Source organism: Choloepus didactylus, chromosome 3 (genome assembly GCF_015220235.1).
Source record: "Choloepus didactylus isolate mChoDid1 chromosome 3, mChoDid1.pri, whole genome shotgun sequence".
Lineage (NCBI taxonomy): Eukaryota > Metazoa > Chordata > Mammalia > Pilosa > Megalonychidae > Choloepus > Choloepus didactylus.
Window position 1 is genome coordinate 123786738 of NC_051309.1, and position 22859 is coordinate 123809596.

Genomic DNA, 22859 nt, shown 5'->3' on the forward strand with positions numbered 1-22859 from the left:
ATATAGTCATTGTATCTATTGGCAGAGCTAAACAAAGTGGATTCCAGATTTTTCATATGACTAAAAAATGTGTACACATTATTGTTAGAGGCTATTCTGACAGTTTGCTACCACTGGCTTTCTCGTAGAGGAAATCAATTTTCTGCAATTTCTAATGCTTTTTTTCCTTTTGTTTCCCATGTTTCTCTCTCTCTCTCTTTTTTTTTTCCTTTGGGAACATTGATCTGTAACATCTGAACAATCTTGAGATATCTGTGTAATTTCACTGCGTTCTTTCTTTGTTTTGTGATTTGTGTGTGTGTGTGTTATGTCTTAATTATCTGTTACAGCTTTGTTCTATGTGTGGATGTGCTACAGTGAGAAAATTAAGCAAGTTATTTCCTGCTCATTTTTCCTTTTCAGTTTTTTTTTTTTTTTCTTTTCCGTTAGCTTTGCTTTGCTCTTGTACCCTGAGACCTTGTGGATCCACCATTCCCAGCCCGTTTCGTTGCCCCTCCCACCACGACAGGAAAAGACGCTGTGTCATTTCAGTCCTGATTACATTTGCCAATATCTTTTTTGATTTCCATTTTACTTTCAATGTTTTTCATTCACATCAAAGATGATGAGACAGAATCTACAGAAACATCTGTTCTGAAAAGTCACCTGGTTAATGAAGTTCCTGTCCTAGCAAGTCCGGACTTGCTCTCTGAAGTTTCTGAGATGAAACAAGATTTGATCAAAATGACCGCCATCTTGACCACAGATGTGTCTGATAAGGCAGGCTCTATTAAAGTGAAGGAGCTGGCGAAGGCTGCTGAGGAGGAGCCAGGAGAACCTTTTGAAATTGTTGGAAGAGTTAAAGAGGACTTAGAGAAAGTGAGTGAAATTCTGAGAAGTGGAACCTGCACAGGCAGTGAAGGCAGGGTGCAGAGGCCACAGTCTGGGAGAGAATTAGTGGAAGAGGAATGGGTTATTGTCAGTGAGGAGGAAATAGAAGAGGCTAAGCGAAAAGCACCCTTAGAAATCACTGAATATCCATGTGTAGAAGTTAGACTAGACAAAGAGACCAAAGTCAAGGTAGAAAAAGACTCAACCGGGTTAGTGAACTACCTTACTAATGACCTAAGTTCATATATGACTCTTCATGAAGGGCAACCAGAGACAGTTCAAGATATGGCAGGGGAGAAACGTGAGGCTCTGGCTATTGGCAAGAGTTCTGAAAATGAAGGGAAAGATATAGGCCCAGATGAGACACGCAGAACACAGGATCAGCAGAAACCAAGCCTGGGAATAAAGAAGCCAGTGAGAAGGAAATTAAAGGAAAAACAGAAACAAAAAGAGGAAAATTTACCAGCTGGTGCAGAAAAAACTGATCTTAAAAAAGGTAGTTCAGAAGAGTCCTTAGATGAAGACTCAGGTTTAGCCCCTGAATCTCTTCCCACTGTAAAGGCCACATCTCCTTTGATAGAAGAAACTCCCATTGGTTCCATAAAGGACAAAGTAAAGGCTCTTCAGAAGCGAGTAGAGGATGAACAGAAAGGTCGAAGCAAATTGCCTGTCAGAGTCAAAGGCAAAGAGGATGTGCCAAAAAAGACAGTGCACAGGCCACATCCAGCCACATCACCCTCTCTGAAGTCAGAAAAGCATGCACCAGCATCACCCTCCTCTAAAACAGAAAGGCACTCTTCTCTTTCCTCCTCTGCAAAAATGGAAAGGCACTCCCCAGTATCACCTTCAAGTAAAACGGAGAAACACTCACCTGTGTCACCTTCTGCAAAAACGGATAGACATCCACCTTTGTCATCGTCAAGTAAAACTGAGAAACACTCACCTGGGTCTCCCTCTACAAAAACTGAAAGACACTCCCCTGTGTCAACTTCTGCAAAAACAGAAAGACACCTACCTGTATCATCTTCAGGTAAAACAGACAAACGCCCACCCGCATCTCCCTCTGGGAGAACAGAGAAACATCCACCAATATCACCTGGGAGAACGGAAAAACGCTTGCCTGTATCACCGTCTGGAAGAACAGAGAGGCATCCACCTGTATCAGCCTCTGGTAAAACCGAAAAGCACCTGCCTGTGTCACCTTCTGGGAAAACAGAAAAGCAACCAGCTGTATCTCCCACGTCAAAAACAGAAAGAATTGAGGAGACAATGTCTGTACGGGAGTTGATGAAAGCCTTCCAGTCAGGTCAGGACCCATCTAAACATAAGACTGGGCTTTTTGAGCACAAATCAGCAAAGCAAAAGCAGATACAGGAAAAAGGCAAAGCTCGGGCAGACAAAGAAAAGGGGCAGATCATAACCCACAGAGAAACACAGAAAACAGAGAGTCAGACAATCAAACGAGGCCAGAGATTTCTGGTAACAGGAGCTTCAGAACCCAGAAGAGGGGTTCGTGCTTCCTCCATAGTGCCTAAGAGAGAAGATACAGCTGGAGCAAAGGAGAAAGCTTTCACCCCCAAAACACCCGAACCTGTTCAGTCAGCATCTGAAGAAGACAACCATAAAGAGAGTGAGGACTCCAAAGAAAAGGTGGATGATGAACAAGGGGACCTGGATCTTCAGATCAGCCCTGATAGGAAAACCTCCACTGATTTTTCTGATGTCATTAAGCAAGAGTTGGAAGACAATGACAAATACCAACAATTCTGCCTGAGTGAAGAGACCGAAAAGGCACAGCTTCACTTAGATCAAGTACTCACCAGTCCTTTCAACACAGCCTTTCCGCTAGATTATATGAAGGATGAATTCCTTCCAGCTCTGTCTTTACAGAGTGGTGCTTTAGATGGCAGTTCTGAAAGCCTAAAGCATGAAGGGGTAGCAGATTCTCCATGTGGCAGCCTGATGGAAGGGACCCCTCAGATCAGTTCAGAAGAAAGCTATAAGCATGAAGGACTAGCAGAGACTCCTGAGACAAGCCCAGAAAGCCTTTCCTTCTCAACAAAGAAAAGCGATGAACAAATTGGGGAAACAAAGGAAACTGCGAAGTTAGAAACACCAGTGGAAACTCATTCAGAAAAAGAACATCACACACCTGAAGACGTTAGTGATGGTTCTGGAGAGCAAGGTGCTGTCGTTACTGAGGGTATAGACCACTCTACTGAGTGTTTTTTAAAGGAGGCCACCACAGAACCTTCCGAGGACACATGCTCCAAACGAGAAGGTGATTCCCCTGACAGCTGTAGTGAATCTTTAGCAAAGGAAACACCCAGAGGACACACTGAGGAAGCTTCCGGTGATGAAGGACAACTTATATGTGATAGTTCAGCCCATAAGACACAAACTGATACTGAAGTTCAGGAATCCATAGCCACCGAACCCTCAGATGAGACAAAGGCCTCACCATTGCCTGACGCTTCTGTGAAGACAGGTGCAGGGACTGAATCAAAGCCTCAGGGAGCCATTAGAAGTCCCCAGGGGTTGGAACTTTCACTTCCCAGCCGTGATAGTGAAGTCCTCAGCCCAATGGCTGATGAATCATTAGCAGTAAGTCACAAAGACTCTCTAGAAGCAAGCCCTGTGCTGGAAGATAACTCCTCACACAAAACTCCTGATTCTCTGGAACCAAGTCCTCTGAAGGAATCTCCTTGCCGAGACTCTCTCGAAAGCAGCCCAGTGGAACCAAAGATGAAGGCTGGAATTCTCCCGAGTCACTTCCCTCTTCCTGCAGCCATTGCCAAAGCAGAACTGATTACAGAAGTGGCCTCCATGCGTTCCCGGCTCCTACGAGACCCTGACGGCAGTGCTGAAGATGACAGTTTTGAGCAGACATCACTCATGGAGAGCTCAGGGAAGAGTCCCCTTTCTCCTGACACACCCAGCTCTGAAGAAATTAGCTATGAAGTCACACCCAAAGTCACAGATGCAAGTACACCCAAATCGGCTGTGATTCATGAATGTGCAGAGGAGGATGACTCAGAAAATGGGGAGAAGAAGAGGTTCACACCTGAAGAGGAAATGTTTAAAATGGTAACTAAAATCAAAACATTTGATGAACTTGAACAAGAAGCAAAGCAGAAAAGGGACTACAAAAAAGAACCCAGGCAAGAGGAATCGTCTTCATCCTCTGATCCAGATGCTGACTGCTCAGCAGACTTGGATGAACCAAAACTTATGGAGAGTGTGGAGAGTGAAAGTGAGGTCCCTGTGGTAGTGACATCAGAGAGCAGAAAGGTTTCTTCCTCCTCGGAAAGTGAACCTGAGTTGACACAACTGAAGAAAGGTGCTGACTTGGGCCTCTTACCAGAACCAGTTATTCGAGTGCAACCTCCATCACCACTTCCATCCAGCATAGACTCCAATTCTAGTCCTGAAGAAGTACAATTCCAGCCTATAGTTTCCAAACAGTACACTTTCAAGATGAGTGAAGAGAATCATGAAGAGCCAGGTAAATCAGAAGAAGAAAAAGATTGTGCATCCGATTTGCCTCAAGACAGTCATAACATTTCCATGGATGGCCCAGATATGCCTTCTGATGGCCTAAACCAAGATACTCATCAGCTAAAAACCTGTAGTGACCATGGATGTGAGGCTGTGAGTTCTAGAAGCTCCACCATCGTTGATTCAGATCTCCAGAGTTTGACTGGTGATGATGTCAATGAGCAGCTGGTCATCCATAAAGAATCACTGACTCTCCAAGACACTCATGAAAAAGACAAAGAAGAGGAAGAGCTCAATGTTTCTAGAGTGGAATTTCCACAAGTAGATTGCCCCAGTGAAAGTGCTCCATCCTTGTCCTCTTTGTCTCAGTGTCCAGCAACTGAAGGAGAAGAATTAGATGAAGACATATCTTCCACACATTCTGCCTCAAAAATGGAGGTCACAACAACTGACCAAACTTTTGAGAGCTTACCAAAGGATTGTTCTACTACTGAAGACTCATCTATTACTACTCAGACAAACAGATTATCAATGGATGTTTCAGTGTCTGACCCAACTGAGACTGATGAAATCAGTCCTCAAATCACAAGCCCTTATGAAAATGTTCCTTCCCAATCTTTTTTCTCTAGCGAAGAAAGCAAAACCGAAACAGATGTGAGACACACAAGTTTTCACTCTTCTGAAGTATATTCTGTTACCATCACATCCTCTGTTGAAAATGTAGTAGTGGCAAGCTCCTCTAGTGGAACTGTTTCAAACAAACAATCTAATTTTGAGGACCAGAACATGGAAATAGAATCAAAACAAGAAAGCGCTTTGTGGGAAATGCAGTCAGATAGAACGGCCTCATCTTTGGAGTCTGCTGTACCAAATGCATCAGCAGTTGTTGGTGAACAGACAAGCAAAGTCATCATCACAAAAACCGATGTGGATTCTGATTCCTGGAGTGAAATCCGTGAAGATGATGAAGCCTTTGAGGCTCGAGTGAAAGAGGAAGAACAGAAGATATTTGGTTTGATGGTAGACCGACAATCACAGGGCACCACACCCGACACCACTCCTGCTAGGACCCCAACTGAGGAAGGGACTCCAACAAGTGAGCAAAATCCTTTTCTCTTTCAGGAAGGAAAATTGTTTGAGATGACCCGAAGTGGTGCCATTGATATGACCAAAAGATCCTATGCAGATGAAAGTTTTCACTTTTTCCAAATTGGGCAAGAACCCAGGGAAGAGACGCCCTCTGAAGACATGAAAGAGGGGCCTATTGGGACTGAGCCCCCACAGCCAGAGACATCAGATGTGTCACTAGCACATTCTGAATCAAAAGAAACAGTGGATGATGAAGCAGACTTAATTCCAGATGATCTGAATGAGGAAGTGGGTGAAATACCTGCCTCAGATGAGCAACTTAATTCCCAAATGGAGATTTCAACCTCCATTGAAATATCAACAAAAGAGGCTACTTCTGTTGGAGCTGAGGACCTCTCCGCCATGCAGAAGGGTGATACATCTCCTCTGGCCAGTATGAAGCAGACATCTTTCCCTGACTCCCCTGAACCAGTTCTACAAGTTCAGTTAGATTTTTCCACAGTCACCAGGTCTGTATATTCAGATCGAGATGATGATTCTCCCGATTCTTCCCCAGAGGAACAGAAATCTGTGATTGAAATCCCTACCGCACTCATGGAGAATGTGCCTTCTGAAAGCAAATCCAAAATTCCTGTAAGGACTATACCCACTTCAACCCCAGCACCTCCATCTTTGGAATGTGAGAGTTCACTTTCTGGAGAATTTCTACCCAGCCTGGATGATGAAAGTAAGGATGATGAAACAAAACCAAAGTCCAAAATCCCTATCAAAGCATCCATCCAAAGAGTCGAACAGCAGCTTTCACACCTAGACTCATCTCTCCAGAAGACAGCAGCTCCTCAGGGACTGGACATGACCAGCAGAGCACCAGAAACTAGAAGCAAATCTGAATCTGATGCTAGTCCTTTGGACTCAAAGACCAAGTGTCTAGTAAAAACTAGAACTTACACTGAGGCAGAAGCAGAGAGCAGAGAGAGGGCAGGGGATCAGGAGTTAGAATCAGAAGAAGGGGCCACAAAGCCAAAGATATTTGCATCCAAATTGCCAGTTAAGAGCAGAAGCACCACATCTCCCTGCAGGGGGGGCACGAGCCCCACCAAAGAAAGTAAGGAGCATTTCTTTGACCTTTACAGAAACTCCATAGAATTCTTTGAAGAGATTAGTGATGAGGCCTCCAAGTTAGTGGATAGACTTACACAGTCCGAAAGGGAGCAGGAGATAGTTTCAGATGATGAAAGTAGTAGTGCCCTGGAAGTTTCTGTAATTGAAAATCTACCACCTGTTGACACCGAGCACTCGGTTCCTGAGGACATCTTTGACACAAGGCCCATTTGGGATGAGTCCATTGAGACTCTGATTGAACGCATCCCTGATGAAAATGGCCATGAACATGCTGAAGGTATTTGCTAGCCACTGGGATTCCCTGTGCTACGCATGTCATAAATTTGATATAGTTTTTTTTGTTTGTTTGTTTTAGTGATTTGTGTTTCCTTTTCTTTAAGCTTTCTGTGGTGGTTAATGTGTTTGTGTAAAACCTTTGTGTTTGTGCTTTCTCTGTATACACTTGTCTACGAAAACAATCTCAAGATTGAGTAATGAGAATGCTTATGGAAAACATAAACATGATAAACAGACAACGGCACTCCTGCCTTTCTCTAGCCACTGCACGCAAGGTTGTGCAATCTTTGAGTTTTGTTGTTCTGAAGTCCCCAGGGTTAGCCTCAAATTAAGCACTTTTGCTTATGCACGTGAATATATTGATATTTTTCATAGTGTGAGGATTCACTGCTTTTTCTTCTTTTATATACTTCAAAATAATTTGGACTTAAAATTTTGTAGTCATTAGAAAGCCCTTTGCTCAAGAAGACATCACATATCATAAAATTCCAATTGTTGTGGATGTTTTAGATTCAGGAAGGTTGGAATTCAGATACTATGGTAAACACTTTAAGGTAAAAATATGCTTTTCATTATATGGTAGACAAATGAAGAATGTACTCCAATTAGATGCTGCAGACAACAAAAACTCAAACTTTGCACGATTTAAGTTGACTGTGAGGGATTGATTGCTCTTTGGTTTATAAAGAAGGAAACCATATATGGCTTTGAGATGTGGCCTCTGGTCTTCCAATATCTCTACAATAAAGACTATTATTCTTAAATTTGGTTTATAAATTTTTCGCAATACCGTGGTCTAACATGCTGCCCATCCATCAGTGGAGGTTAAAAATGAACTGGGAAATTATAGTTTGCAGAAGTAATATATGAGCTTACTTAGTAACATGTAGGGAGAAAATTTACCCAAGACACGTTTACACATTAATACAAAATACATATACAAATATACACAAGTTTTATCCTCCCTATACAAATACACACAGTTTTATCCTCCCTTTGCCCAAGATAACCAGGACCAGAAGTGTTTCTCATGCTGGATAAGCCCAGCGTGGTCTGATCAATCCATGATCCAGGTCTCTGGTGAATATAGATGTGATTTCTCTCAAGACAAAACCTGGAAGTGATCTATACCTCCACAGGCAATAATAAGAGGCCCTAACAAATTATGCCTGCATCCTACCTATGATTTCTTTAGTATTTGATGATTAAGATGATTGTCTTCTGGTAAGAAGTAGTCTCTCAGATAATTTAAAAGGAGAGTTTGAAGATTTCTAGTGATGAACAGCATATATATTGTTCAGTGACTAGTCTTGATTAAAGAGATATGGAAGCAGATGGTTTTCATGATTCATATCAGATTTATTTCCCATCCCATCCCAGAAACTTAGGCAAAACCACAAATTTATATACTATGAAGTATAATAGCTAATCTGTGCTACTATCGAACATTTGGATATGAGTTCCTTTCTTGGGATGAATCAGTACTGTGGTTCCTCTCCTGTTATAGACAACCTTTGGCCATTCTGTTTCCGACCTTCTGTAGATCCACAGGATGAGCAAGAACGGATCGAGGAAAGGCTGGCTTATATTGCTGATCACCTTGGCTTCAGCTGGACAGGTAAAATGAGTGTGACTTGTTTTTCCAAGAAAACCTGCTTGGTTTGAATGATATCGTTGCATCAGCCCAGTGTCGTAACAATGAAAACCCCACTTTTTCCCTTTCCTTGGAGAAGACCACATGAAATAGTGAAAAGAACAATATACTAGAAACTAGAAAATCCTGGTTCTGCATTAACTACTCATGTGACCTAGAAAAGTCCTTTTAATAACTCTGGAATTTAGTTTTAGATTTGGAGATTTTGAGAATACATCATCCCTCACCCTCTTCTGACAGTTGTGGATATCTGAACTTTGGGGAGGTTATTGTGTTTCAAAAGCATAGTTAAATAATTTCCATTTATAAGTTCCATAAAATGGAATGCAGTGCATTTGAGATTTAGCAAGGGCTGCTTATTTCAGATACCTTTTATCAGATATCTTAACTGTAAAGAATGCTAAAATTTGCCTTGGGTGAATGCTGAAACACATATGAATGAGATGTTTTACTAACTTTTTGAGCAATGAGACTGTTTAAGTATAGAAGTGATATGTGTTAAAGACTTATTAAGGGAAAATAAATTATAAAATTAGTATGGTTTATTTATAAATCATGATTTGTAGATTTTAAAAGCTATACACCATCATGTTACCTGTAATTTACCATACTGAAAGGGAGAATGCCAGTCTGACTTTCTTTTTATCGCCTGTGACTAGTCCACTGAGACACACAGTTTTTATTTTGTTCTTAAAATATGTATATGTACATATTCAATGTAATATCTGTATATTGGTGAAAATTCAAACCTTACAACCATACAGAATAACATGAAATGAAAAGTAAATATGTGCCTAATATCTACATCTAGCCTTCTAGCCTCATGCCTTAAGGTAACTGCCAACACTTTCTCATATATTCCGAGAAAATATGCAAATGTTTCCTTTAAATAGTCTATATTTCCTTTAAAATAGTCTGTCAACATAGACATATTTATTTCATTGTTTTAAGTGAATATTTAATTCTACCATGTGGATGTAGTATAATTTTATCAGTGACCTTTATTGATGGATATTTAGAATGTTTCCTCTTAATGGAAATAAATATCCTTATGCATTGATCTATTTTGGGAGTAAATTTATGGGACATGTTCTTAGAAATAGAATTGGTGTGATAAGGATATATATATATATATATTTTTTTATATTTTGGAAGATATTGGCAAATTGCCCTCCAAAAATATCACTCCATGTAAACACACCCACACCACAGTGTAGAAGCATCCATTTGTAATTTTAATGGCAAAATTTGAAAGAGAACTTTGTGACTTCTTTCCCAGGTCAGTTGTGCTTCCCAGTCTTTTATTCATGTGACATAAAACCAAAGAAAGGAGGAGCTTCGCCAGCTACCATGAAACAGCCATATCCAGTATTTATCTAAATACCCAGAAACAGGATTTATAGTATTTAAAACATCACTTAACAATGATTAAAAGTGAGAAATTGTCTATTCCTCTTGCTTCCAGTCATTTATTCTCCTTTATCTCGGTTAAGAGTATAAGCCAATATTAATGATGTCTTCTTCTTTTTGGAATTTAATGGACCTGAATTATACATATTTCATCCTTATCGCCTCAAACTTACTATTTCTATTATGGCAGTGAACATGTCAGCACTCAGTTTTAAGGAAAAATCTACACAATATGTAGAAATAAAAAACAACCCTCTTATAGCAATACTAAGAACACATTTACAAAGTCACAAAGCAAGGTTAGGGACTCAGACCTTGAAGTTAATGTGTTTACAGAGTAGTGTTTTATATTCTAGAATTAGCAAGAGAACTGGATTTTACTGAGGAACAAATTCATCAAATTCGAATTGAGAATCCCAACTCCCTCCAAGACCAGAGTCATGCACTACTGAAGTATTGGCTAGAAAGGGATGGGAAACATGCTACAGGTAGGTGGGAAACTATATGTGAAAGGTATTAAGCTAAATGTGGAAATAGTCTTACTCACCTACCCCATTCTTACAAATTCAGTGAAATAATGAAATTCATGCCATTAATCTGAAGCTAATAAGAACAATTACTGCCATTTCTAAAATACATGTTGCGTAAAAAATCTTGTACTCTGTTCCCGTCAACAGTGTTAATTAGTGGGAAGTCATGTCAGCAGTGGCTACTAATAGGAATGTTATTAGTCCTAAGAATTTCTAAACACAGATAATGAACAAAATTGCTTTTTCATAATTGGTTATTGGCAGTGCATTGTCTTCAGTGCCTACTTCTTTTACTTCTAAATGACTTAAATGGGGAAAAATGTTAGTTATTCACATAATGAATTAAATGTGTATCCAAACCACTTTAAATAAAATGGAAGTGATGCAAACCATAGCTTCTCTCCAGTCCGAGTTTGTCATGTCCTTTAATCTTTCTCCCTGAAGTCTCCCTGTAGACTTCACTTATTTATATCCAGGCCACACTTAATCTTTCTTCCTCTTTACATTCTTCAAGGTAGAATTTTATTTAGCAAATAAAAATACAGGGTTCCCAGTTAAATTTAAATTTCGGATAATCAACATACTTTTTAAAGTTTAAATACGTCCCAAATATACACTTAAAAAGCATTTGTCAATTATCTGAAATTCAAATTTAACCAGGGCCCTGGATGTTACCCGGTAACCCTACTTCTAGGGCTTATGCCCATGTGGTGCCACCCTATTTTGTGCATATCTCTTTGTCCTTTTGCTTGTTTATAACAAAGATCCTTAATTGGGCTCTGGTTGTTTCCTGTACAAATGTCAAAAATTTAGTAGGCCATCTAAATGAAGGAGAATTTAAAATGAGTACTCAGGTGTAATAAATGCTTTTTCTCTAATGTCCAAGATACCAATCTCATTGAATGTCTGACCAAGATTAACCGAATGGATATTGTTCATCTCATGGAGACCAGCACAGAACCTCTCCAGGAGCGCATCAGTCACAGCTATGCAGAAATGGAACAGACCATTACACTGGATCATAGTGAAGGTCGAACTGTGTGTGTGTGTGTGTGTGTGTGTGTGTGTGTGTGTGTGTGTGTGTGTGTGTGTGTGTGTGTGTGTGTGTGTTGGGCAAATGGACTTACTGTCTCCCTTTTTTTATAGGACAGACCAAGGCCTTTGGTGACCATACATTCTTCTCCTCACTACACCCAGACTTCCCTGACCATTCCTTAGGCACCCCCACTACGTATTCTTTGTGATTTCACCATCAATAAGGATGATTCAACCAATGCCCTGTCCTCTCAGTTCCTTGACTGCACTTCTGATGCTTGTACATTTTACTCTACTTTAGCCATCATTTCATGCTCACAACCAAGTTTATATCATTACCAATGACTGTACTATACTGAAGTGTTACACTTACTCCATTTTTTATTTCCCCATCCTCTGGAACATCCAGCCATTGGCCCTTCCACCTTTCCACTCTTAGGATATTTCTAATCAGTTCTCATTCATTTGCATCTCTCTCCATCTCCTTCTCCCTCTCTCACCTTCCACCCTCCCTCACCTCATCTCTGTTTTATACCTTCTCTTCTTCCTTCAAACCTCCAACTTTCTCTCCTAGCCATTTATTCTCAGCTGATGAGCAAACTTCATGTTTCTTAGAAGAATAGAAACAATCAGAAGCAAATGTTCATATTCTTTCACCACGATATATACCAACCTAAGTGCATCTTGACTACCTTTCCTTCTTTTACAAAGAATGAGGTTTTCTGGCTTTTCTAAAGCCATAATCTATCCTTATGTACTAGATCTCACCCCCTATTGCCCCATCAAAGACTTGCCCCTCACAACTGTACCATGCCCAATAGCATTAAAAGATGCTTCAATTGGTCCCTTCTTTAAAATCAAACCAAAGAAGATAATTCCTTTTACCCCATATATCCACCACCCTGCATTTCTGCTTTGTTCCTCCATACATTTTATAGGAACTCTATTCCAAATAATAGTCTGAATTTACTGTCTTTACTTCCTCTCTTCCTATTCTTTCTAGAACTCTTTCTAGAATCCCTCCAGTCAGGCTTTTGTCATCACCACTCCACTGAAACCAAACTTGTACTAGTTAACAATTCTTTCCGCATTACTACATCCAGTGAGTGATTCTCAGTCTTCATCTTACTTCACTTTTATTAGGATTTGAGTCAAAAATTAAATCCTTTTTTCTTAAAACATTTTTCTCACTTATTTCACATGACACTATCTTCTTGACTTTCTTCCTACTTTACTGGCTTCTTCCCTTGTCTCCTTTTCTGTAACATCTTCCTTTTCGTATCTAAAAATGGTGTCATGTCTTAGTACTCAACAAGAACCTCATAGCTTGTTCTCAATCCCCCCATCTCTCCCTCTCTCCATAGTCCCACATACCTGAACTCCATGCTGTTCGCTGTGTACCCCAAGCTCTCTCCTGCTTTGATAACTTGGTACTTTCTGTCCCTTCCACCCTGTAGTGCTCTTCCCTCAGATCATCCAATGCCTTTTCCTCTCACATCATTCAGATCTCTGCTCAAGTATTACCTCCTAGGAAGAGCCCTTCCTAACAGGCCAATCTCAACGACTAACCTATCATCTCTATACCTTTACTCTGGTTTATTTTTCTCCTGATATTTGCTATAAACATGTATCTGCAGAAATACTAGTTCAATGAAGATAAGCTGTTTCAATCTTGTTCACTGCTAAATATCCAGCATCTAAACAGTACCTCTTGCATAGTTGAGGCTCAATATACATCTTTTGAATGAATAAATAAGTAGATGAACGGCATCTACTCCTCTGCTAAAAAAATTTTCAATGGCTTCTCATTGCCCTGTGATATAATGGAAATTCCTTAGCCTGGAGTAAAAACCCTCCATAAAAGAGTACTAATCTCAGAGAGTTGCTGTGAGGATGAAACAAGTTAATACTTGCAAAGTACTTAGAAAAGTGCCTGACCCGTAGTAAATATTCAGAATATATTAGCTATTTTCTTATCTTCATTATTATTTACTCTCACTCCTCTTGCCCCTTAGATTCTATGCCTCAACTATCACAGTTGATGCGTAGTGATCATTAGATCTCCTTTAGACACCATGCCTTCTGTGATTCCATTCCTAATTCTTCAAACCTATGAATTCTTTAATTCATAGACTGGTACTATGCCCCAGTCAATCTACACTTTAATCCCCTCTTACCTGCCTGGGTCGCCCTAGATGGTAAGCACCTTAAAGGCAGAGGCACTAGCTTGTTCACGTTTGTAATCCATGGGCCTGTCACGGGATATATGCATGGTAGTTGCTTAATAAGGATCTGTTTATTCCAAAGTAAGCTTCAGTTAAATACTTAATTTAGATTGTTCTCTCCTTTAGGGTTCTCCGTACTTCAGGAGGAGCTTTGCACTACACAACCTAAGCAGAAAGAGGAGCAGGCCGTTTCTAAGGAAAGTGAGTCCTGTGACCAGCCTCCCATCGTCTCAGAGGAAGACATTTCTGTTGGTTATTCCACTTTTCAGGATTGCATCCCCAAAACTGAGGGGGATGGCTCAGCATCAGAGCTCTTTCCCCAAACTGACAAGGAGCAAGTTCAACAGGATTTCTCAGGGAAAAGGCAAGACCTGACTGAAGAGTCATCTCTTGAACATCGGCAGGAATACTTGTGAGTTTCATAGGAAAGCCTGTCAAATGTAATGCCAGAGAAACAAACCAGTATGACTAGGGTGCCAGGCATGTACATGCATAGTTTCTAAAACATTTTAAAATTACCCAACCAACCATCTACAGAGATGAAAGCAAAATATTTAAGAGGCATAATTGTGACAGTGTTGTGTGGCATGGACCTGCTTGAAGCAACTTCCATGTCTGTGACCTTGGGCAAGTCCCTAAAACTGTTGGGTCTCCATTTCCGCATCTATTAATTATGATAATATCCGCCTTACTAATTTCACAGAGTTGAAGGTCAAAAGATGGAAAGCCTAGGAACACATTGTTTAAACTGTAAAATTTCATGGAGATAACAGTTATCATTTGTAAGATTGCCACACCTCACTTGCTCTATAATACTTCAAATATAATAATCACTGTGCCAAAGCTGGTTTAGCATATGAAGAGTTACACTATGGTTAAAGCAGATCACTGTGTATTCCAACAAAAATATGAAGTGGCTAACAATAAAAATATAAATACAACACAGATTTGTAATTAATAAAAGATCATTAAAATTAGGTGGGAAAACATTGGAGTGGAAATAAAAAGAAGTCTTCTAGAGCACTTCTGGCTAAAAGAAGCTGCAAGACACGATTAAACTCAGAACTTCAGTTCTGGTCTTTATGTAAATAATGGAGAAAGGGAGTTGTTTAAATGACATTGCCTAGAAAAACCAAACAGAACAGAGAAAGGCAATGTGCCCTAGCCCTGACATCTGAGAACAGTGTGTCATGAGATTATATCACAGCATTTCCTTTGTCCTTGAGTGAATTTCATTCTGGGGCCACTGGAATTTGAGAAGAAGAGGGAGAAATGGATACTGAGATGATCTCTTTTTCCTTAACTAGGCCTCCCTATTCCCATTCTATCCTTAGATTTTAGGGGGGGGGGGGCACAAAAGAGAGTAGGAAAAAGAGAAAAGGGAAAGAATGGAAGGAAAGCAGGAGATAGCAGTGGGGCACTTTGGGCATTTACTGTCTACAAGATGATGGGGAATTGCATCAAATACCAAAAAGGAGCAGAAATAGAAGAGAATTCTCTTATATAGAGATTGAGATTGGGAAAAGTTGCATTGGAGTAATGCCAGCCTATATCAGTAGAAAAAGTGTCAATGTCAACAGATCTCGCTATTAAGTAACATAGGTTTCTAGAAGTACAATAAAAATCTCTGTATTTACAATTATGATGATTGTATAATCATGAGGATTGATACATATATATTAGCTTTCCTTAATCTTCCAAGATTTGATTCTTGTTTTAAAAGCCATATTATCTGTAATCTTTCTTATGAAAAACTCCTCAAATCCTTAATATTATTCATCACCTTGAGCTATCAAAGAAAAGAAGAAATTGTAATTTATATATCTCGTCAAGGTCAGGAAACTATATATATAATACATTTTAGGATAATTTTTAACTTTAGAATACACCAATTCTCTGTCAATGCTGGATCGATAAGCTGTAACTCTATTCTGTATCTTGCAGTATGATTTTTCTTCTAACTTCAGTTCTTAGCCAAATTTCATTCTTCAGATTTCACTTTATGTCCAAATTTACAAAACCTACTTTGAATGTCATAGACTATGAAGACAAGCTCCATCTCCCTTACAGTTCTCCTGCTTCAGCAGTGGCAAAATTGCATATGCCTCAGTGGTATTATTTGGTTTTTCCATTTCAGTGTGACATCCCCAGGAACAGAAGTACCAGAAACTCACAAGACTCCACTGGTATCTGTCTCTCCCAGCAAGACACCTGAGGAAATCAGTACACCTCCCGAGGAGGATAGGCTGTACCTCCAGACCCCAACACCGAGCGAGCGTGGAGACTCTCCCATTGTGCAGGAACCTGAAGAGCCCCCGGTGCATGGAGAGGAGAGTTCTCCCTGGAGAACTAGCCTTGTGATCACAGAGTCAGCTGACGACCAGCCTCAGACCTTTAAAAGACTCGATGAAGGTGTAGCTTTTGAAAAGGTAAGACTTTCCTTCTTCTCCATTTCCTGGCCCACCTACAGCAACACAACAAACCTTCTTCAAGTACCCATGTCTCTGTTGGATTATAATATCACTTCAAAAAGCTTTGCCAAATTAATTTCCAACCAAAGCCATATGAAACTGTCAGTCCCTCTGACAACCAAGATCTAGAAGGAATAATGACCATAAGGCCACATTTTATAATTGGGAACCATTTTGCTAAGGAAAATGAACACTGGGGTGAAACAGTAATCAGGTGCAGCTTTTCAAGGTCTTGAAGGTCTTCACTAGGCATGAAGAACAGTGATAGGCGTTAACAGAATCTCAGGTGGTTCTGCCAGCTATGTGTGGGGAATAGCAGGGCCTGCCCTCCGTGTTTATCACTGCATGTGTTGTCGAAGGGTGCACACACAGGCTGTGGATTCCAAGTGGGGTTCATCCCCCAAAACAACTTTTTCTCCTTAGAGGATGGGTAATTTCCGATTTAGATTTCCTTAGATTTATTTTTTTTCATCAAAGGACTTTTTGTTTTTTAATTCAATTTTATGGAGATATATTCACATACCATACAGTCATCCCCGGTGTACAATCAGTTGTTCATAGCACCATTATATAGTTGTGCATTCATCATTCCATTTAAGTTTTGAACATTTTCATTACCATACACAGAAAAGAATAAGAATAAAAGTTCAAGTGGCAAAGAACAGCCGAAACATCCCATCACCCCCTCCCTCCCTATTATTCATTTACTTTTTGTCCTCATTTTTCTATTTATCTGTCCATACACCATATAAAGGGAATGGGAACCACAAAGATTTATTTTTTAAATGATTTAAAAGAAGAACAGTGTACCGAAAGTTAATGCTGTTTTTAATTGTCAAAATGCCTGGTAGTTTGCTTGTAAAAAGGGGTGGTACCATCTCAAGATATTTGCTTAAATCATTAGCTCTCAAAATGTGGTCTATGTGGTACACATACCTCAGAATTAACTGGGGCACTTGATCCCTCATAAGATCTCCTGAATCACAATGAATCCCTCAAGGGAGAGGGGAAGACAACAATAATCTGCATTTTAAATAAGCTCTCCAGTTGATTTTTTATACATGGTAAAGTGTGAGAATCTGTTTTAATTAAATTTAATTTAACTTGTTTTTATTCATCACAAGGGTGAATCTGCTGCCAGGATTTATGTAAAATCGTAACTAAAATTAGGAAAGATCCAGGCAGATGAGAACTGTGTCCTGCTTTTGGCAGTTATCTTAAATAATGAATCCATACCATGAATGAATTTTTATTCCTAAGTTTCCTTTGCATAAAATTATTCATCTCACAAGTTCTTGGCTTAAAGTATGCTAGCAAAAATGTTCCATAAATACTGACTTAAAAGTTACCCAATTTAGCCTAAAAATCCATAGGCAAAGTGAAGTATAGACTTGACACAATTATCTGAATAATTTGTATATTTAATATATTCCATGCATATAAATAAATTTTGATAACTCATTCTGCATTTCAAATAGTTCATATGTGCCTGCTCCACTTATTCTTTATGATAATTATCTTAAGAGATAGTCTTAAGAGAAATAATTGAATATTCATAAAGAGTAAGTGGAGCAGGCTTGTATAAACTATTTTGACTCTTTTAACTTCTCATGACCCTAACGTGAGCATCTGATTTCAGTCACTTTTCTGTTAACCTTATTTCTAGGCAGAAGATTCCTGATTGTATTTAAAGTATAAATTGGTTCAGAATTTACCTGTTTTCATTTAGCAGAGGAGAATGTACAAATTTAACTTGTGTGTTTTTAAATATGTTGAGCAAATTTTATTGTTGCTTTTTGTTTTTTTTAATAACATTCCTTCAGGAAATAGTGATTCAATATATGGCTCCTGAGAAATGTTATAATCTGAATTTGTAGTCTTAGCCCCATCTCTAGGTTTGTGCCAAACCCATAAAATCTGATTGGCCTCTGCATTGCAACTTCTCTGCTGAATAATTCCAGTATCATTCATATCCTGCCTCTTTTGGATGCCAGGAACATGCACTATTGCCTAGATAATAGCTGCAGGAAATTTTGACATCTTGTAGAAAGTTCTGCTACAAAAATAAGACCTTGTTATACCTTTGGGTTAATAATTCCAAGCCTAAGCAAGAGTGTCAGTGACTAACAAGTGTTTATTGTGCTGGTTTAGTTCTGTGTTTACCTTCAGTTATTTATTAGTAGTATAAATCCAAGAAAAGTAACATGGGCAGATTGCTTCTTTTTGCCAACAGATTTTGACAGATGGGTGTTCAGACAGCTCTCAGGTCAGTAACTTGATGCCAGAATTTTTTTTCATTCATTTTCCAAAAAACTATAATCTTGCTGAAGTTTGAAACCAGCAGAGTGATAATATTTCAAATTGTTTGCACCATTGTTGACTTTTCTACCAAAACCTCCATAAATAAAATTTTCAGAACACTATGAGCTAAACCAGATAACCATAGTGAAGGAAGACATTCCGTAGCATGCTAAATCAAACAATGCTTCCATGCTTCCACCAGGAGCTCACAGAGGAATTAGGTGAGCTGGAGGCCAGCTCAGATGAGGAGGCGATGGTAACTACCAGGGTTGTCCACCGACGAGTGATAATTCAGGTACCAGCTACTAAATTACTGCACGTCTGGGACTGTTCTGTCCCATAGCCCTTTGACAGTGATCGGCCCGGAGCAGTGAGGGCTTGGCATGCTCCTTGGTAGTGCATGACCATTGGAAAGCAGATCCCTTAACTCTCCTAAGTTTTGTTTATATAGAAATGCAGTGGTTATGACCTTTGCAGCCTACCTCCTGGAGAGAGAGTGAGCAAGATTTTGCTCCTTCGATTCTACCCATCTCACCTCTCTTTTCTGCTTTTGTTTGTTTGTGTTAAATTTTACCTAACTTTTGGTCAGATTTTCCTAAGCATGTTGCTCCTCACCTTTTTGTTCTTTCAAACAAACTACTTAACAGGAGTTTGCATCTCAGCAAAGCTTCTCGACAGCTCCTTTAAGTTTCTAACATCCCTCACATATAAGCACTTGGGAGTTAGCTCCTCAGAGTTGGTGTGAAATGCTGAAGTGATCTTTTCCTCTCAACCCTTCAGGGAGATGATATGCCTGACATACCACCAGAGACGGTCACAAAAGAAGAATTCATTGATGAGCACGGACACACCGTGGTGAAGAAGGTATTGCCTATTTCCACCTGATTTGGTTGATTTTAAAACCTCCTGTTTAAAATTTATCAATACCCTGGTATAGAACGCAAAAGCAAGGTACATGAATAAAATATATTTCAGGTTACTAGAAAAATCATTAGGCGGTATATATCCCCTGATGGTTCAGAAAAAGAAGAGATTACAATGCAGGGAATGCCACAGGACCCCATCGACATTGAGGAAGGGGACGGCTATTCCAAAGTCATCAAGCGCGTTGTCCTGAAGAGTGACACTGAACAGTCTGAGGTGAGACCCTCTCAGATTGCCCACAATTCATTTTATGGGGAAGTGTAAAGTAGAGCTCATAAGAGATGGACGGGATTGTTTATTCACATTGGTCTCACGTCTCCCCTTTATATGGCAGTCTTTTTTTTTTTCAATTATTAGGACAGTTGTAGATTTACAGAAAAATGATGCAGAACATTCCCATTCCTAAACCTCATCCCCTCAGTTTTCCCTATTATTAACATTTTGCAGAAGTGTGGTATCTTTGTTACAACCGAACAAACAGTATCATTATAATTATACTACTAATCGTAGTCCATAGTTGACATTAGGTTTCACTCTTTGTTATACAGTTTTATGGGTTTTTTTATTTTTTATTTTATTCTGGTAACATATGTACCACCTAACATTTCCCATTTTATCTACTTTCAAATATACAATTCAGTGGTGTTAATTACATTCACCATGTTTTGCTACTATTACCACCATCCATTACCAAACTTTTCATCACTCCAGGCAGAAACTCCATACTAATTAAGCATTGAATTTAGTTGCACATTCGTTTACTTTATGATTTTGTATAATTTTTAAATAGCCAACAGGGACATTAATAGCAATTTTATTCATTGTATTTGTGTTGTACCTTTATTTCTATTTTCTATTTATTTCACTGTTGACCACAGCAAAAATCCAACTCAAAATTTAAATGGATGCTTGCTTCAGCAGCACGTATACTAAAATTGGAACAATACAGAGAAGAATAGCATGGCCCCTGTGCAAGGGTGACATGCAAATACATGAAGCATTCCACGCTTAAAAAAAAAGTTTAAATGAATAAAATCCCATTTACGAGACAAGCAGAATGTTATAAGGAAACCATGTACAAATGTATTACTGGTGTGTAATCAGCACACTAGCTTTCTGTGGTCACTTTAGATAATATATGATATTCAAAACTTCTGCGTTTTGGAGTTGCTAAAATCACGATCCAGAAACTCCTTGATTTGTAGTTTTATTTTTTTCTGTTTCACTTCCCTCCTTTGGGATCATGTGTATTCTCTTAAACATATAATTTGTGACATTCTCACAATATGACATTCATTCACTCCTCAAAATCTCATTATTATAGACACAAGGGTCTCTGATCAATCTACTTCTTCAAGTTCTCATAATTTTCAGAGTTCCCCCTCTGGGGGGTTAGTTGTATCTTCATTATGCCAAAGCAAAACATTTAATTGTGGGGAAAGACAGTTGATCAATACATTATATCTACATAACACTAAGTAAGCAGTTTCTTACAGATGTCACCCAAAATGCCTACAGTAAGTGGTTGATTTTGGTGCTGTATGGAGATAGTCACTACATTGACATTGCTAATTGGTTATAGTTTAATTTTTTTCTAACTCTGCCTCTCTCTTTCAAAATACTGTTTGCTAAAAGGCCAGTATGTAACGTGTAGTTGTGTGTTTGTGTGTTTTTAACATTGAAAAATTCATTGCCTTTACATCGGCAGTCAGATATTGTATACTGTGTGTCCATGTCCATTCATTAGGTGACTTTGTCTGAGCCCAGCATTCTGTCCAGCACCTCACAATTTCAGGCTGAACCAGTGGAAGGCCGTAGAGTCAGCAAAGTTGTTAAAACAACCATGGTACATGGAGAGAGGATGGAGAAACATCTGGGGGATCCTAGTTTAGCCACTGATCTTCCTTCAGCCAAAGATGACTTTGAAGAGGTATAGAAGCATCATCATTTTGTCTCTTTTTTGTTTACTTCACGTTTGAAAAGAAAATTGTTTAATGTTGTGTCATCCCATACCTGAATTCATGAAAGGGTGCAGAATTCCTGTTTGAATAACATGTATGATGAAGTAATGTTTCCTCATCAGTGTCACCTCGAGAGCTTTTAAAGATCCAGATGACTAGGATTTGCCCATGCTGAATCAGAATCAAAATCCCTGGTGTTAGGGTATCTTTATGAAAAAGTCCCAGAAGTGACTCACACTCCCAGTACAATAAAAGAGGTTGCAAATTATCTTTCCTAGCTAATATTCTCAAATATTTCCAATTACAGGCATTAAAGAAAATACATGTATACTCTTGTACCTGTGCTTTGAAAAAGCATTTATAATTCTTTAAATTCTGGTTTCCAAAAATTAGTAAATTGGTCCACAGTGGCAAAATCCAGTTTCCAAAATCCAAAACTCTGAAAATTAAAACAAGTTTTATAAGTTAGTGGTAAGCCACTTTGTCAGTAAAACCTGACCTGAGCTGACAGGGAATCTTTTAAATTTTGGGTCTTTTTTATCTTTTTAGACTCAGTAATTAGAGTGAATATGTTCATATGTTTTGCTGACAGTATATTAATGGGTCTGTAATATACAGTATAATATTACTTTTCTAAAATCCAAAAAGAAATCAAATTCTGAAGCACTTCTGGCCTGAGTTTCAACTAAGGGATATAGGCATGTGAAAACATCAACAAAACATCTTTTGCTATTGAGACATTTTGAAGTTAAATGCATATGTGTGTCCCTTCTGATGCCCACAATATGTATTGAGATTATATATGAATGCACTGGATGTTTAAAAGCGTACATTATTTAAATACTTTTAACTCTTCCAATTTTGACAACTGGTACCCTTGAGCTATCAAAAGATGAAAATCTGTAGACTCAGATTTTGTTTGTTTGTTTTTGCTTCTGGCCATTGTATTTTTTGTTAGAGTTTTTACTGTAAAAAGGAGTGGAGAGGCAAGGAGGAAATTAAAAGTCAGTCACTACGGTTACTAGTCTGCAGTTTTTGATCCAAATGTGAGAGATTTAAGGGACTTGTTAAATAAAACTCAATACTTTTTTCTGCTACTGTCTCAGTATCCTAGGGCTGCATAACAAAGTATCACAAACTGGATGGCTTAAAACAGCAGAAATTTACTGTCTCACAGTCCTGGAGGCTGGAAGTCCAAAATCAAGTTGTTAGCAGGGCCGTGCTCCCTCTGGAGTTTGTAGGATTCAGGTGGTGACTTGCCAGCAACCCCTGGTGTTCTTTGGCATCTCTGCCTCTGTCACATGGCCGTCTTCTGTCTCTGTCTCTCTATCTGTGTCCAATTTCCTCTTCTCATAAGGACACTGCTGCTACTGGATTAGGGCTCTCCTTAATCTGGTTTGGCCTCATCTTGACTCATAACATCTTCAGAACTCCTATATCCAAATAGGACTGCATTCACAGGACTAGGGGTTGGGACTTGGACGTATCATTTA

The 22859-nt window shown here is 39.1% G+C and overlaps 1 protein-coding gene and 1 non-coding gene across 28 annotated transcripts in view; both read left to right on the plus strand.

Annotated features, from left to right (window-relative positions):
* Positions 1 to 22859, plus strand: part of ANK2 (ankyrin 2) — a 739617-nt gene that overhangs the window by 710158 nt on the left and 6600 nt on the right. For 12 of the 27 annotated variants that reach the window (XM_037830508.1, XM_037830510.1, XM_037830509.1 and 9 more), the window contains 8 exons: positions 8399 to 8473; positions 10276 to 10407; positions 11336 to 11479; positions 13836 to 14121; positions 15847 to 16138; positions 19262 to 19345; positions 19457 to 19621; positions 21153 to 21335. In XM_037830508.1, the coding sequence (XP_037686436.1) occupies positions 8399 to 8473; positions 10276 to 10407; positions 11336 to 11479; positions 13836 to 14121; positions 15847 to 16138; positions 19262 to 19345; positions 19457 to 19621; positions 21153 to 21335 (1361 nt within the window). Of the gene's footprint in view, positions 1 to 601; positions 6857 to 8398; positions 8474 to 10275; positions 10408 to 11335; positions 11480 to 13835; positions 14122 to 15846; positions 16139 to 18683; positions 18777 to 19261; positions 19346 to 19456; positions 19622 to 21152; positions 21336 to 22859 lie in introns of all 27 variants that reach the window. The other 15 variants (XM_037830495.1, XM_037830497.1, XM_037830494.1 and 12 more) reach the window with 3 other exon arrangements.
* Positions 20315 to 20417, plus strand: LOC119530679. Its single transcript, XR_005216075.1, has one exon. It is a non-coding gene; the product is annotated as a U6 spliceosomal RNA (small nuclear RNA).